General features: G+C 28.3%; 1 protein-coding gene across 1 annotated transcript in view; it reads right to left on the bottom strand.

Moving 5' to 3' along the window:
* Window positions 1-4513: 4513 nt before the first annotated feature.
* Window positions 4514-16641, bottom strand: part of LOC136084887 (exosome complex component RRP46-like) — a 42689-nt gene continuing 30561 nt past the window's right edge. The window contains exons 4-7 of the mRNA XM_065806152.1: window positions 9157-9297; window positions 4948-5037; window positions 4716-4805; window positions 4514-4641 (exon numbers count right to left, since the gene is read on the bottom strand). Coding sequence (XP_065662224.1) covers window positions 4600-4641; window positions 4716-4805; window positions 4948-5037; window positions 9157-9297 — 363 coding nt within the window. The 3' untranslated portion in view covers window positions 4514-4599. The remainder of the gene's footprint in view (window positions 4642-4715; window positions 4806-4947; window positions 5038-9156; window positions 9298-16641) is intronic.

Below are 16641 nucleotides of genomic sequence, written 5' to 3'. Positions count from 1 at the left end.
AAACCCTTTAGTCCTAACATATTTTCTAATAAAGAGTTTTGGGCTTCATATGTAACAGATGTTGTTGATCCAGTTTCTTCTATTGTTCATGCCTCAGCTTTTAATCAATCATTGACGTCAAGTCTGTCATCAGGTTCAGCTTGAAATATATTGCCTATTCAGCCTATATCTGACCCTGGAAGTCAACTATCCTGTGTTTCTATTAATATTTCTCATCAAGCAAGTTTAGAAAAAATTAATCCATTTCCGAAAGCTGGATCAAGGATATTAGTTAAAGGACATTAGCGGCAACGCACCCGAATACTCTTAGACACTTAAATTTTGTTTGAAATGAACTAAACAAGCTTCAGGAAATTAAAAAAAATTCAGTCAAAAAAGAAAAAACATCATGAAACGCAAATAAGATATTCATGACAAAAAAAAGAAAATTTTATCTTGAAAGTGATGAAAACAAAATTGGGGAAAAGTGGAGCCTTATTAAAAAATAACGTTTTTGATTGATTTTTTCTACTGGCAAGAAAGATAAATTTGAATTAAAATTAATAATAACTTTATTCCTTTTTATTATAGACATAATTTTGATGACTTAATTCTTACACATTCATGGTAAAAACAAAGGCGATTTTACGGGATGTTCAAACCGAAAACATATCTGTCGTCTTTTGAGCTGTATCCATTCTGCAACTTATCTGCTGGAGCAACGTGTCGAGAGCAACATAATAAAATGAAGTGCCTTCATTTTTTTCGTAGAATTGCCTATGAATACAAATTTGAACCCGGATCAAGAATACAAACATAGAATCAAGGGTAAATATTGGTAGGATCAATGGAGCATACTGGTATTCACCCTTGATCCCAATAGAGTGTTTTAGTTTTTATATTTTAAAATATCCTAAAGATATTCTGGTAAAAAAATTATCATTAAATTATAATAAGATATGAAGTTTGCTTTCATTTACTGTTACTTTAGAGATCGAAATGAAAATATATATTTAGTAAAATGACCTGATAGATTTTTAGGGTCATGGGTGCATACTCTCCCCTATATTTTCAAACAGTTTTTATAAAGTATATGACGTAATTAATCGTATATGAACAAGCAATCATTCAGTTCGTGCGGGAGATCTCGAATTCTTTTAAAAACTCCCAATACACATTTGGTGATCGGAAGAAAACCGAATCAGCATTAAAGAAAAACAACAATACCGCGATAGCTATAACCAGTAAATAGCGCCAATAGCCATATTGGCGAACTAAATAACAATTATATGGCGACTATTTAAACAATAGTGTTTACTAAATGTTTTTTATTATCGAACGAAATTTTTGTATAAATAAAGTTTTGTTGTTGTTGATTTTGAGATACAAAAATATAGAAAATATCATTTATATAGTTAATGTATAAATGGTTAAGATCTTAAAAATATAAGTTATAATACACATTCGGAATTATTTGTGATCGCCATCGGATCATAATTGGTAGCAGAGGGTTTCTTCAACACGGAAGAATGGTAAAAAGAAAAAATCAAATAACCAAATCAAAGATCAGTTAACTTCATTCGAAATGAAGTATATAAATTGAGCATGAAAAAAATAATTCTAACGTCTTCGTTTACGCGAATTAAACATCTAATTATTGAGCAACTTGGAGACGATGAGCCCACTTGTAAAAACGAGTTACGCGAATTAAGTAATCAATTAACAATGGCTCAAAACGAAGCTCCTCGAGATAATTTTTGAATTATCAAAGAAATGCGAACTTCTGAAATCAAAAGAAAATGTAGGAAAACTCAATAAAGAAATTGAAAAACTAAATGACGATTTTGAGGAAATTATGGAACATGTAAATGAATGGATATTTCAGGTGTTTGAGTTTAATCGACTGGTATTTGGAATCAACTCCTTTCCTTTCATGGCTCAATTTGTAGCGCAAGAATACGCAAGAATGAATGCACGAAAATTTCCTTTGGCTTCTGAAGCTGTTCTTAAAGCAACTTACATGAACGACACAATAACTTCTGTAGTTGATAAAAAAGTAGGAATTCAATGATACAAGGAACTCACGCTACTATGATCGTGCAGAACATATAAGTTTAGATTCTGGAGAACTGCCTACAATGAAAACTTGGAGCTGTCTAGAAAGCAAAACTTGATTTATTTAGTTTTCATTCTGTTGCAACCGAAGAAAATACGGTACATACAAAGCGAATTTCGTTCGATCCATTGGGCTTTTTAGCACCATATATCATTCGAATCAAAATAATTATGCAAGAATTGTGGATTGATGGAATTTAGTGGGATGATGCAATTCCGAATATGATTGCAAATAATGTTGATCAATAATTTCAAGAACTAAAAGATCTCCCGAAAAAAATACTCCCAGATGTTTACAAACAACTTCAACTGTTACAAATAGGTCAATCCATGTTTTTACGGATGCGTTTTGTAAAGCTTACGGTGCTGATTCTTATCAACAATGTTTATATGACACCGGAGAAGTGAAATGTGTGACCATAGTGTCAAAAGCTCGAGTAAGTCCATTGCAATCTATCAGTATACCAAGACTTTAGTTACTTAGAGCTGTCTCGGTTTACGACTTGCAGAGAAGATGATGCTGGAAACTAAGGACGTGCCTATATGGTGTGATTGTCATAAGGTTTTATGGTGGATAAAAAATCGAAACCGAACGTTGAAATCATTTGTTGCCAACCGCGTTAGATTTATTCAATCAAAGATTGAACTAAAAAATATACACCCAGAGGACATTGGCCGCTTGGTAGAATTACGTAAGTCTTTGAAGGTAAAGATGAACGTGTAAGAGTTGTGAAAGTTAAAATAGCGAAAAAGAATTTATACGACCAATTACAAAGTTTTGTCTTCTTGAGTTTGACAATTAAGAATGTTTGATAGACTGGAGTCTATTAAAGAAGGGGAGAATGATCGGAAGAAAACCGAATCAGCATAAAAGAAAAATAACTTTCTAATACCACGATAGCTGTAACCAGTAAATAGCGCCAATAGGGCTATAACGAACTAAATAACAATTATTAGGAGACTATTTCAACAATAGTGTTTCCTAAATGTTTTTTGTTATTGAACGAAATTTTTGCATAAATAGAGTTTTGTTGTTTTTGTGTTTGAGATACAAAAATGTAGAAAATATAATTGATATAGTTAATGTAAAAACGGTTAAGATTTGAAAATATGAGTTATAATACATATTCGGTATTATTTTTGATCGCCATTGGATCACTTGGTATTTTTCAAAAGCATTTAATACAGTAGATCATACCATCTTACTATATAAGCTTAAATAAACAACAAGTTAATAAAGTGGTTCGAAAGTTATTTATCAAACCGCAAACAATATATTTCTTGTAATGATGTTTATCAAAAGGATTTATTAGATATACCCTGTGGTGTTCCGCAAGGCTCTACATTAGGACCACTTTTTTTCTTGATTTATATTAATGACTTAAATAAAACTTTAAATCTACTTAGTATTATGTTCGCGGACGACACTAACCTATTTCATTCTAATAATAACTTTTGGGCAGGGGTGTATTTGATTCACAGGGTTAGGGGAAAGTGGCATTTCTTAGTTAATTTCAATTTAAAAAACGGCTAAAATAAGCCGGCTTATTTATTGTAATATGTTATAAGATATATTTAGACAAATTATATTTTAAAGGTCTTATTTTATTTATGGTTAAGTTAGCATTTTATAATTTAGTATTAAATTTTTAATCTTGTAGAACTATAAAACTTAAAAAAAAGTCTTCTAAAAGTAGTACAGGTGGCAACATTTAGGAACCTAATAGAAAGATTTATGAACCTAATAGCAACATTTATGAATCTAATATAAACATTTATGAACCTAATAGAAACAGACAAACACCAGAAAGCCGTTAAGAATAATATTTATATATTATACTTGAGAACTAGTGATAATTAAATTCTACTTATGTTTTCGATACTTAATTTCTTCCTTAAACAATTATTTATTTAAAAGACTAACTATTGATTTGCTTGTTGTTATTTCTATTACATAATTTGATTACATAATAACTTCATAATAAATTGGAGCGTTATTATGAAACTCCATAATAAGTTATCACAGAGTTGCTTAATGATAAATAAATCATACGCATAAATGAAGAAACTTTGTTTGTATAGAAACTTATAAACAGGCTTAAATTCAATAAAATGTCTTTTTTATATGATATTTTAAGTTTAAAATTTAACCAGTTTTATTATTAGACATTTCTACCGTGGCTACCTGCTCCGTTAAAAAAGTTAAACAATTGTACCATTTGCTACCAGTATATTTAGGAAAATGTAGATGTTTTACCGAACGTTTGCATCCCAATTAATTACTATGATTTCGAAACGCACAAATTATTACCTTTTTTAAAATACTTTTATTTCTTTTTTCAATACATTTCATACTTTAATATTAGTTCATAATAAAGTTTTTTTGATGCTTGTATAACTTTGTGTAAGCTATTATGAAATCATTTTCTTTAAAAACCTTAGATCTACATCGATATTTGTTAGGTTTATAACGTCAACGTCGACAATTCAGAAAAAAATCAGAAGTTATTCATCGACATCTTGATAATCAACTTCGATATCGTTAGTCTAAGACACAAAAAACAACTTTTTTTTTTTGCCTTTTTTATCACTCGCTTAATGATAGGTGAAAAGACAAATACCTGTTTTGATAAAAACTTTACAACAGATTGTCGCTGAAAATTAAGTATGTCGGGTGCACTGGCTTTCGCTAATTGAAGACACTGAAAGTACTAGAAAAAAATTCATTAAAATTACGCATCAAATTAGAAAAAAAAGTTTATAAATATCGCACTCTACAATGATTCTTATTACGAAGAGATTCTATTACTTAAAACAACACTGGTAAAAAAAAAGAAAAAAAGATTACAACACCTGATCAACGGTGAATTGCCCTGATGTAAATATCGAGACAATGTCTAAATTTTTTGATTCAAAAGCAAACGTTAACACACACTTGCAATCCTATAAAAAAAAATCATTGTGAGAGTATACGAAACCGTTCATAAGTTTCCTTTTCAAGTAAGAGGGGCCCACTGTTATTCTGTTGGTCATTTGTCTAAAAATCAAGAACAATAAAAATAGTTCAAAATTTATAATAGCTGATTCCTAGCAACAGCTTTATTAATTTATTAATTAAGGATTTATTGACACCTTATTAATGATAACTTTTTAAAAATAATATAAACATTTTATCATTTTTTTTTAAATGATAAAATTTGAAAAAAACAAAAAATAAATTTTTTGTTTTTCTATTTCTGCACGACACGAAGCTAGCAGTTTTGACGCTTTTGAGCAATATGGAGCCCCCAACTTTCTATAATAATTTATATGCCTGATATGGGTTAAGGAACATGTAAAGTATTATCAACATCATTTAAAAGCAAGCTGTAGCGCAGTGGTTAGAGTTCTGGCCAAGAGGTCAGATGCCAAGAACCAAGAGGTCAGATGCCAAGAACCAAGAGGTCAGATGCCAAGAACCAAGAGGTCAGATGCCAAGAACCAAGAGGTCAGATGCCAAGAACCAAGAGGTCAGATGCCAAGAACCAAGAGGTCAGATGCCAAGAACCAAGAGGTCAGATGCCAAGAACCAAGAGGTCAGATGCCAAGAACCAAGAGGTCAGATGCCAAGAACCAAGAGGTCAGATGACAGCCTAGCCCCAAAAGAACATTGGTAAGAAAGCATTATCGTCTCAGTAGATCATTAATCAGAAAGAACGTTCGGATTATTGCTACTATGTGGTGCTCTGTGATAGGTCTTTTTGGGGCACAATAATAACTAATTCAATAAAAAATTTAAAAAAGAACTTTATAAATTTTTTTTTTTTAATGTTTACATTACATACATAGAAACAGAATAAAAAACATTGTTTGAACACTATCATCCAACTGCTTCAATTATAATCATCACGTGATGATAATTGAACATTATCATCATCTAGGTGAAGATAATTGAACATAATCATTATCACGTGACGATAATTGAACATTATCATCATCTAAAATAGAAAAATGTAATGTATATTATTTTTCACACTTATTTTTAGTGAAATGCATATTTAAATTTTTGATATATAATTCTTTAAATAGATCTAATTATATTTAGATAAGATCTTTATTCAATTACTCTCAGGTGCTTAATACATGGAGTGGACGTTTTTTTCGGAAAAATCTCCTTCTTCCCCCCTCCCCCGACCATATTAAGACCATAACCCCAGCTTTTATTAATTTTTAATTGTTATCAAAAAAGAAAATCTCAAAGCTAAAAAAAAATATTTTCAGTGCAAACAGACAATAAAAATCAAAAACATAAACTCACTGATAAAAATAAAATCTTTCAGTGAAGTGCTTTAAAAATTATAAAAAAAAATCATGTAAATCTCGATTTGGTCAAAAATGAGCTTTGGTTCTCTACAAAGTACATAATATTCCTAACCACAGTATAAAACTTATATAAGCATATTAGATTATATTGAAATGATAAAACAGCATAAAATATGAGTTTTGGCCACAAGCCACATTAGAATTACATTGTTTTATGCATGTATAAAGCTTAATTGAATTAACAAGAATTTGGTGATAGGTCAACAAACCATTGAATTTATAAAAAATACTTTTATGTAACATGCCCTCAAATCACAATTGAAGCGGAGCACCACTTGTTTAATTGAAACGGAATTGAAGTGGAGATAATGATTCAATCAGAAACGCTTTTCAGGATCTGTATCAATAAATGGACTGTTTTAAAAAAAAAATCCCATCTACCTTTTATTAGACCCCTCCTCTTGTTTATTAGATTTGGACAATAATTCCCACCCCACCTTTCACATTGTATTAAGTTAGGTGACTGAGAGTATGTCCTATAATTTTCTCAGTCTCAAATAATTTTTTATTATTTTGAGTTTTGAAAATGAACTTTCTGTGGTCACGACAGAAACCGGTTTTATGCATGTGTTAGAACCAAACTATTAAGTTGTTGGTGGTTATATAATTTCATGAAACTAGAGTTTCATGAAACTGATGGAGAAGAAAGAAAAAGAGTTTGAAATCATTCATCCACTGATTACTCTTAGAAAATGAAAACAACCAACATCGAGTTTCAATGTGATGTTTCCATACTGGTTCATTGTCACCATCATAATCAAACTGTTTTTTTATTTTGTGAACTTTGGTTCCTTCGGATTAGAATGCTACATCTTTATCATTGACCAATAAATTTTATTTTCATTGAAATGATGATTTTTTAACACAACATCAAAATACTCATTATTTTACTCACAATGTTTAATTTAAAATATTATACAAATTATGAAAATCTTAAAAATTTTAATTCACATTTTTTACCAAGTAAATATATATATATATATATATATATATATATATATATATATATATATATATATATATATATATATATATATATATATATATATATACATGCTATAGATATATATAGCTCAAAGAACTCCAAACTTATTAAAAATGATATCTTCATTACAACCTAAACTTAAAGTATGTTTTAATTTTGATTAGAATGTCAATCATACGGTTGACTTTTTAACTGATGCATATTTTAAAACCAATTTTAAGGGATTAAAACACAACAAGCAAAACAAACAAACAAAAAATTTAAATGCTCTGAAAAAGATTAAGTCAGTGGAAAGTAAATCCTTCTCAGCAAAAGACTGCTTGACACCGGTGATAATTCATCTCCACTTTGTAAGAAAAATAAATGAAAACAATCAAACTAATCTCAACAAAAAATATACATGCATATGAAGATATGGAAAAGAAAAGTTAGATTGCAAATAAAATTAGTTTTTGCATGAATTTCTTCGCTTAAATTAGACAGCAAACCCTTACAAGTTGTGGTCAGCAAGCGCAAATATTATCCTAAAAGAACTTGCTAAAATTTTCATATTATTTGTCAGTGGCAGGGTACAGAGTGAGAGGCTATTTTTTAAAGTATGTAATTTATTAGGAATTCACATTCATTTGCTATTATCTAATGATGAAAATGTTTTTATCATTTATTACTATCTATAGACTTTAGGTATCAAATTTGCTCATTGTTTGTTAAAACAACAAATAAAAAAAATAGCTATAATCTATTTTTATACATTTCTTTTGTTACAATCTGGTATTTGGCCAAATAGTTTGGAATATTCAGCCGAATACTGAAAAAAAAAGTACCCAAATAGGCTGAATACCGAATAGTCATTGAATATTTGTGACATCATTAATATTTAACAAAAAAAAATTCTTTGCACAAAATTGGCATGGAATAAAAACTTGTAGGCAAAGTTCAGAAGATTTAAAGTTATATATTTAAGATAGATAAGACCCTATATTAATCCCTTGCATTTATAAGAGACATATGTATTTTAAATATATTTAAAAATTTCCAAAAACCAATTCGGTTAAAATAAAAAATGTGACAACCACCACCCAAGGGATCCTACATCAAGATCAAACTTAAAAACTGCTCATGCTAGCATTAAATATAATTTTAATAATAACATTATTAAAAATATAAAATACATGCCTGAAAACCTAAACCTACCAGGCTACTGTCACTATTGATGTTATGAAATTAACTATATTGAAACAAAAAAAGTTGTTAAACAGAATGATGAAAAATATTTATAAAATATCAAAACATGTAAAACGAAATTTAAAATTAAACAACATTTACTGAAAAATAACTAAAAATATGTTTAGATAACCAGATTGCATTTTATAAACTATGAAGAAAAAATGTTGTTAATGAAAATCATGCAATTTTTGACTTATTGGTTAAATAAACTTTATAAAATTTTAAACCACTCATTAATTCTAGAGTCAACGCCAAAGATATATTGATATCTTTTTATTTATATATACATACGCATATATACATACATATATATATATATATATATATATATATATATATATATATATATATATATATATATATATATATATATATATATATATATATATATATATATATATATATATATATATATATGGTGTAAATAAATCTAACCTGTTTCATTCTGAATAAAATAAACTTTTTAAAACTTCATAACTACATTTTACCTGTATTTCAGCAATGGTAGGATCAACAAGATATTCATCATTATTAGTTACAGCACAACAAACTGACGCAATCATGTTTCGCATAGGTAAACCAGCATGAACCAAAGATAAGCAGGCAGCATTAATTAAACAAGATAAAAGCTATGTAAAAGTCAAGGTAATACACATAATAACTTTTTTTAATCTATTAATTTTGTCCGTTTATTTTAATCATAACAAAATTTACAAAATATATTTACTGTTTAGCTCCACAAACTTTTCAGCAGAAATACATTCAACAAACACCCTGTTAAGACTACATACTTCAATAACCAAGAACTATCATAAAAATATTATGCAAAGCCACTTTAACAACTTATGCTAATTTTAAAGAAAAATCTTGAAAAAATCTTCCCATTATTACAATTTTATTCAAGTTTAGGGTTGCAAACTATTTAAAATTTATTAACGCAACCAGATACAAAAGGGAAACAGAACTTTCTAAAGAAATGTAGAAATATAAAAATGCAAATACCATGCCAATAATCAAGATGTCAATAATGCCAATAATCAAGTGGAACATAATTAAAAGATGTCATGAATCATATGAAATCAAATGAATCATACAATCCATCTATAAAAAAGTGTCACCTTTGTCTTTATGAAAATCATTGTCTCAATGAAAAATACTTAATAAAAATACTTAATAAATCAATAATAAACTATTGATCATACATCTATTTCATTATTTAATTCCTTCTATTAAAAAAGTGGAATGGTTTAATTATGTGCACATGTCCTATAACTATAATGCTTCATCAGTTGTTAATAATGCTGCTTTCCTTATCCAAATAATTTCAGAACCAAAGAGATTTACAGAAAACTCCTGACTTTTTGTTGAATTTTTAACTACTTTTAGTTCATCATTAGACAACACATGTTTTTCTAATCCAAAATCAGTCAAAGATTTACCAACTTTGTTACAACTACTTCAATAACAGTTAAAAAATCTTTGAATCACTAATTTCATCTTTATTCTTATCCTTGTTCTCTTCCTTGTCATCAAAATCTTCTACATTTTTTCATTAAGATTTTATTATTTTCACTTTATTAAATAAGATCAATTACAGCTAAATTGAATGTGAAATATTACAATCTATCTAAACATACACTGGTCTAAAACCATTTGCCTCTGAATACACAGTAGACACCAGCAACTTTCAACTATTTTTAGAAAAATCAATTGCTTCAAGCGAGAGTACCTTTATTAGACTATAAAACTATAATGTGCAAAATTTAAAAGTTGCAAGTCTTCTCAACTCTATCTTATTTTAATTTTATTTCTTTACATACAATTCTTTATGAAACATAAACTAGAGTAAGTTAAAATTATTGAATCATTAAAACAATGTTGGTGTAAAACATTTTCCCTCGCATTTTCATATATAATGAAACGTAAATAATTTATTTTTTATTTTATAATTTTTTAGACATGTTTGTGTCCTGAAAAAATGGGCAGTTTTACATAAAAGCCATATAGTTAGATGAACTTATGTAAATAAATCATTTATAAAAAAACATGATTTTAAATGTTGCAACTTTTAACAAAAAAATTTCAGATATTTTTGTTTTTAAGCTAAAAAAAAATACAGTCGTCTTTTTACCTTGAAAACTTTAACATAATACAGAAAAATTATACCGCTGGAATGTGTTAGTTTAGAATACGTTTACACACATTGACACATTTCTTTGTAATTCTACAGAAAAAATGGTGTCTTTAAAGTGGTTTATTTGTGTTGATATTTCAAACTTATTTTTCAAATAAGACAGCTAGAAGTTTACTCTTATTTCTTATAAACTTTCTACTCCAGCTCAAAACAACTTAATACTAAAAACTGCTTTTACCTAATACACAGCATAGCAACAGTTGTGCTTAAAGGGCTGCCAAATATTGCAGGATTTGTATCCACTCTGCCAAATTAAAAGACAACTAGCTAAATTTGTGCATTAGTTTAAGTAACAATTGACAAAAATGGATACTTATTAGTTTAATAGACATTCATGACATATTTTAACTTTTAGTTTTATAATTTTAAGCTTTAAGCCTGTTGATTGTAATTCTTAGTTTTAAGTCTGTTTATTGTACTTTATAGTTACAGTTTCAACAGTATAACTTGTATCACATTTTCTTAGAAAAACTTTTCTGGTTCAAATTTTTGGTTTGCTTAAAAATAGTGGTAAATTTTAAAAATAAAACCACACTAAAATTACAACAAAAAGAGCATTTTTTTAAACATTTGCATAACTGTACAATATTAATCAAAATTTCATATAACTAATGAGTAGTTATAAAGGGTTTCACAAATTCTAAACTGTTATGAAATCATAATCATATTATGGAAAGTGTCCCTGCCAATGGTTTTTAGAGTAAATAGTCAATGCCACATAAAGCTCTTTGTTACAACTTTAGAATTTTTTCATAGTTTTCTGTTGTGAATTTTTTTTTTTTATTTCAATTAATCTCCCCAAGGCCATAAAGGTCACTACAGTTGAGTAGATTACTTTAGTTGTGGTTACAACCCTCTCTCAACTCTAAAACTCAGAAACACAAACCTTGATGAACAAGTCCACTGCGCAGAGAAACAAGTTAAACGTGGTACTACCAGGGATGTGGTGGGGATCGAACTCAGAACTTCTTGATTATGAGGCTATCATTCCACCACTACACCACTGCCATATTTTATCAATGAAAACCAAAAAATTAGGCTTAAACATCTTTTAACTTTTATTTGATAACTTTCAACTTTTATTTGATATATATATATATATATATATATATATATATATATATATATTATATATATATATATATATACAGGCTTGGTCGGGAAGCGGGAGCTATCGCTCTTGTTAACTGACCACAGCAATAATATTTAGTAGCGAAAAACTGGCCAGATTTTTTAGTCGTTTTGAGAACATTTCAAATAACAAAAAAAAAAAGCGCAAAAAGGATTATTTGAACCGATGAGAGACAATTACAAAAAAAAAAAAAAACTAGAAAAAGAAAATAACTTTTAACGCAAAAAAACCTAAAGCAAAATAAATGATGTTTAGAACAAATATTTTCAAAACATCGCTCTTTTATAATTTTTTTATAAAATTAGGCGACATTTTTTACATAAAGTAGCATCTTACGATTGCTTAATAAGGAAGTGAATGTTCTTTTATTTATTAAAGAGTTTAATATAATTTTTATTTATATACTCGTGTCTTATTTCCAGTGCTGTATTAAGGTTGGGGTTAAAGCTGCAGTCCTAGGCCTCACAATGTTAGGGACCTCGAAATAGTCAAGAAGACTTTTTTTTAAAGTCATTTTTACGCTGTGGCACATAAAAAGGCCTCCAATATAAAAATAGCCCCCGGCCCCGAAAATTCTAACAAGATTCTAATAAAACTAATGCTAGCTTTAGTTTTTTTTTTAAGCTAAACTATTTTATAAATAAAAAAAGTTAATATTTTTAATAACAATTTTATGTTTCGCGTGAAAATTTCAACATATTTAAAACAATTCTTCTTAGTAAGATTAAAAAATTAATTAATTAAATTATTGAGTTACTCTATAAATTAAATTAACTAGATAGAAATCAACTAAAAAGGTTAAAAATACTTAATGAAGAGGAAGCGGAACTGCTTTACAATATCACTGATGATGTTTAGTGAGTAGGCTTATTAATTTTAATTAGTATTTAAAACTGAAAAAAATAACTTTAAGTTAAAGTATAACGAGTTTGTAAGAATGGCAACTGAAGCAAAAATATTTAGAGCTAGTAAACCAATATCTAAGAACTTAAAAGTTTTTCTTTATATATAAGTTCCTAAATATATATATATATATATATATATATATATATATATATATATATATATATATATATATATATATATATATATATATATATATATATATATATATATATATATATATAAGGAGGATAATGAAAAATCCATCGATTTGATAATAAATAATTGCATAAAATCACATTGCTTAAAAATAATTATTTTAATGAAATTATTGTGATACTATTAATATTATTAGATTTTTAAGAATATTTTTTCACTTAAAGCTTAATTTAATTTGACAACAGGTAGCTTCAACTGTCTTAACTGCAGATCTAAGAATGTGCAATATTTTTTTTATTTAATTTTTTAACATGCTTTTAAATTATTTATTTTCTGTTTGTTTATATTTTGTTGGTTATTTTCAATTGAATCTGTTGTACCAATTACAAGAGCAATCTTAAAGCAAATAGGCTATTGAGTTACTTAAATATTTTATTTACTATTTTTAGCAGTACTGGCATAACAAAATTTCATATTTTCTATTACACAGAACAAACACTTAGTGAACAAGAATGGCTACAGCTGCTAGTCTGCCATATATAAAGACTCACAGAGAAAATGAAACTTTGTTTTAACTTGAAATATAAATAAAAAACCGATATATATTTTATAGGACATCGAATGTGTTGTGGAATTAAGCTTCCTTTGAAAGATGATATGCAAAGATTAATACATCTTATGCAAGCACTGAAAAAGTCTACAAAAAGGCTTTGAAAATAGTAATAGGAGAACAAATATTGGCGGTCTCTTTAGAGAAGCAGCTCTTGTAGATCCAATTCCCAAATTGAAAAGGAAAAAAAATTCAAAGACGAATTTGATAACCTTTTTTGATATGCTAATGCTCTTGAAATGATTATAATTGAAGAAGATTATGCATTTTAATTTGCACAGAGAGAGAAGGGTAGAAGGGCTTCATAGTAGGAGAAGACAAAAAATTGGCAATACAAGAAGCACGCAAACAACAGAAAAAATTAAGTTAGAACATTGACACAAAATGTTATCTGCAATTGTAGAATTAGTATCATCATGCAGAAGTAGCTGCAATGACGATGAAGAATTTACAGATGCAGTTCAAGTCAACGTAGTACAAATAGAATACTGCAGTGTAAACAAAAGAGGACAATCATTAATACTCAAGATGTAGCTGCTGCACTTGATCGAGTTCAAGTGATCGAAAAGCAGTCTATACCTTATCAGCAACAGCATTGAGTCCCGGCATTATTTAGAAGACATTTCTATAAATTGTAGCAGTATAAGACAACAACAAATAGTCATAAGAAAACAAATATCAGCAGAAACCAATGGAAGTTTGATCCCAGATATTTCACTAATGGTTCACTGGGATGCGAAATTTAACCAGAGTTGACAGGAACTGGTATAGTTGATAGATTGCATGTAATTAATTCAGGGACAGGTGTTACCAAACTCCTGGGCCTCCAAAAACTTTTATCAGAAACAGGTGAAGAGATGGTAAAGACTGTGCTGGATTGTTTGGAAGACTAGTGCATTAAAGATTGTGTACAAGAGATGTTGTTTGTGTGCCTGTATTTTAATTGAGTTAAAACTTGGCCGCAATCTTCTAAATTTTGCTTGCCATCATCATATTATGGAAATTGTTGCAGAAAAAGTTTTTGCTGCTTGTGACATGCAATCCACTGGTCCAGTGGACATTTCACTGTTCACGAGGTTCAAACAAAATTGGAAGTATGTTAATCAGACCCATTTTAAAGTCGTGAATGATGCTATCAAAGTAACCAATTTCATTTTGTTGGTGTCAGCTCTACATGAATCAGCCTAGAGATGACTAACAGGAGTTGCTGGAACTCACAATAATTTACCTAAACGTTACTCCTCGCAGTATTCATTTCATGCAATCTGCAGCACTCCATCGTGCAAGGTGGATGGCTTGTGTAATATATATGATCAAGATAGTCTATTTTGAAATCAATTTCATATCTAAACGAGAGCAGAATGGCATTAAGAGATATTTGTTATTTGTAGTCATTATTTACGTGCATTCCTGGTTCACAGATACTTTGGCTGTTGCAGCACCAGCCAATGATCTGGAATTTTCCCATCATGTAGAAAGTTACAAAGACAGAACAAGATTAAAACAGTGTTTTCCAGCCACTTGTGGTACATCAAAGTAATTCCACGTCAAAACAACCAATGTTTATTTAAAATACAACCTTATGTTATGATTTTCTTTATGTTTTTACTATAGTAAATAATAAAATAAGATAAATCCCAAAATTTCAAGGCCTAACTCCCAACGGTTTGTGAGTAATGGTTATTTTAATTTTGGCTACTATTATTGTTTTGGTCATTTTCCGCCATTTTTAAATTTACATTTCTCCTTATAAAACCAAGTCTTTAAACGCGTGAATTCCAAAAATAAGTTACTTAGTTACTTAGTATAGTATAATAGAAAAGTACCTAAATATCAATTTTAAATGTTAAAATAATGGACACCTGCCCCAGTAAAAATTTTAGGTGTGTGGTAAATTGTTTAAGCTTAAAATTTCAAATTAGATCATTGTATGTTTGAAGAACATTGTGTAAAAAAATCATTTTTGCCAAATACATAGTTTAAAAATTAAATGAAAAATATTACAAAAAAAGCAAATATAGCATATTTCACTTATCGTCGTATTTAAAATAAATAAAAATGATGCATAGTTGAATTGGCATACAATTTTTTATAATATATCCATTATAAAAATTATTGATTTACAAATATATACTTATTAATTTTGTTAAAATCTTTTTTTGAAAGTTCATATTGTCTGATATTATTGTTGGTACACTTATTAATGTTATTAATTTAGTGATTGATGTCATAATCATCTCTTTTCGGCAAGAAAAACTGGTCAGATTTACTTAAACTTTAATTTTGGTAACTTGATTTTTTAGTTATATTAATAGATTTTGGATTTATATTGTTACTAACTTTCTTAAATAACATAGATATTTTTGAAACTGGTATGCAATAGTGAAATCCTCGAGTTCCTGGTATTGTTTTTCCCTTCTTAAATCATTTATTTTGTGTAGCTCTAAGATTAACCATAGTTTCTTTAACAATTTTAAAGAACTTTATTGTGAGCATTTTTTGAGTGCAAAATTCAAACATTGCATCGATTGTTAGTATTTGATTTTCCTTTGGACGTTGCAATCTTTCTCTTGCTGTTGTTCGTTTTACTGTATTACCTATTGGATCACAAGAAGATTTGCCATGACTGGTTGCAAAAAATATCCATTCAGCATCCAATAAAAAATCTTCTAAGCGATGACATAGATTTAGAAATTTTTTATAATTTTTATACTGTCCTCCACATCCATCAGAAAAGTAATACAATTTGAAAATTAAAGGAAGAGTTTCTTTGATATAATTATATAAAATAGTCTGAATTTGATAGACAAAACAGGTATTGTGTATCGTATCGTCAGACATAAAACAAAATGATTTTTGTGAAATAATGCCATTTACTTTATAATATAAAACAACTGGGTGAAGGGTGCATCCAGATTTACACTAATGATAACTTTGGATCTCATCTTGCACAACAAATTTATAATTTTTTGAAAAGTCACAAATCACGATACACT

This window comes from Hydra vulgaris, chromosome 09 (assembly GCF_038396675.1).
Source record: "Hydra vulgaris chromosome 09, alternate assembly HydraT2T_AEP".
Lineage (NCBI taxonomy): Eukaryota > Metazoa > Cnidaria > Hydrozoa > Anthoathecata > Hydridae > Hydra > Hydra vulgaris.
The sequence above is the reverse complement of the archived record's forward strand: the minus strand, read 5'-3'. Positions and strand labels throughout refer to the sequence as shown.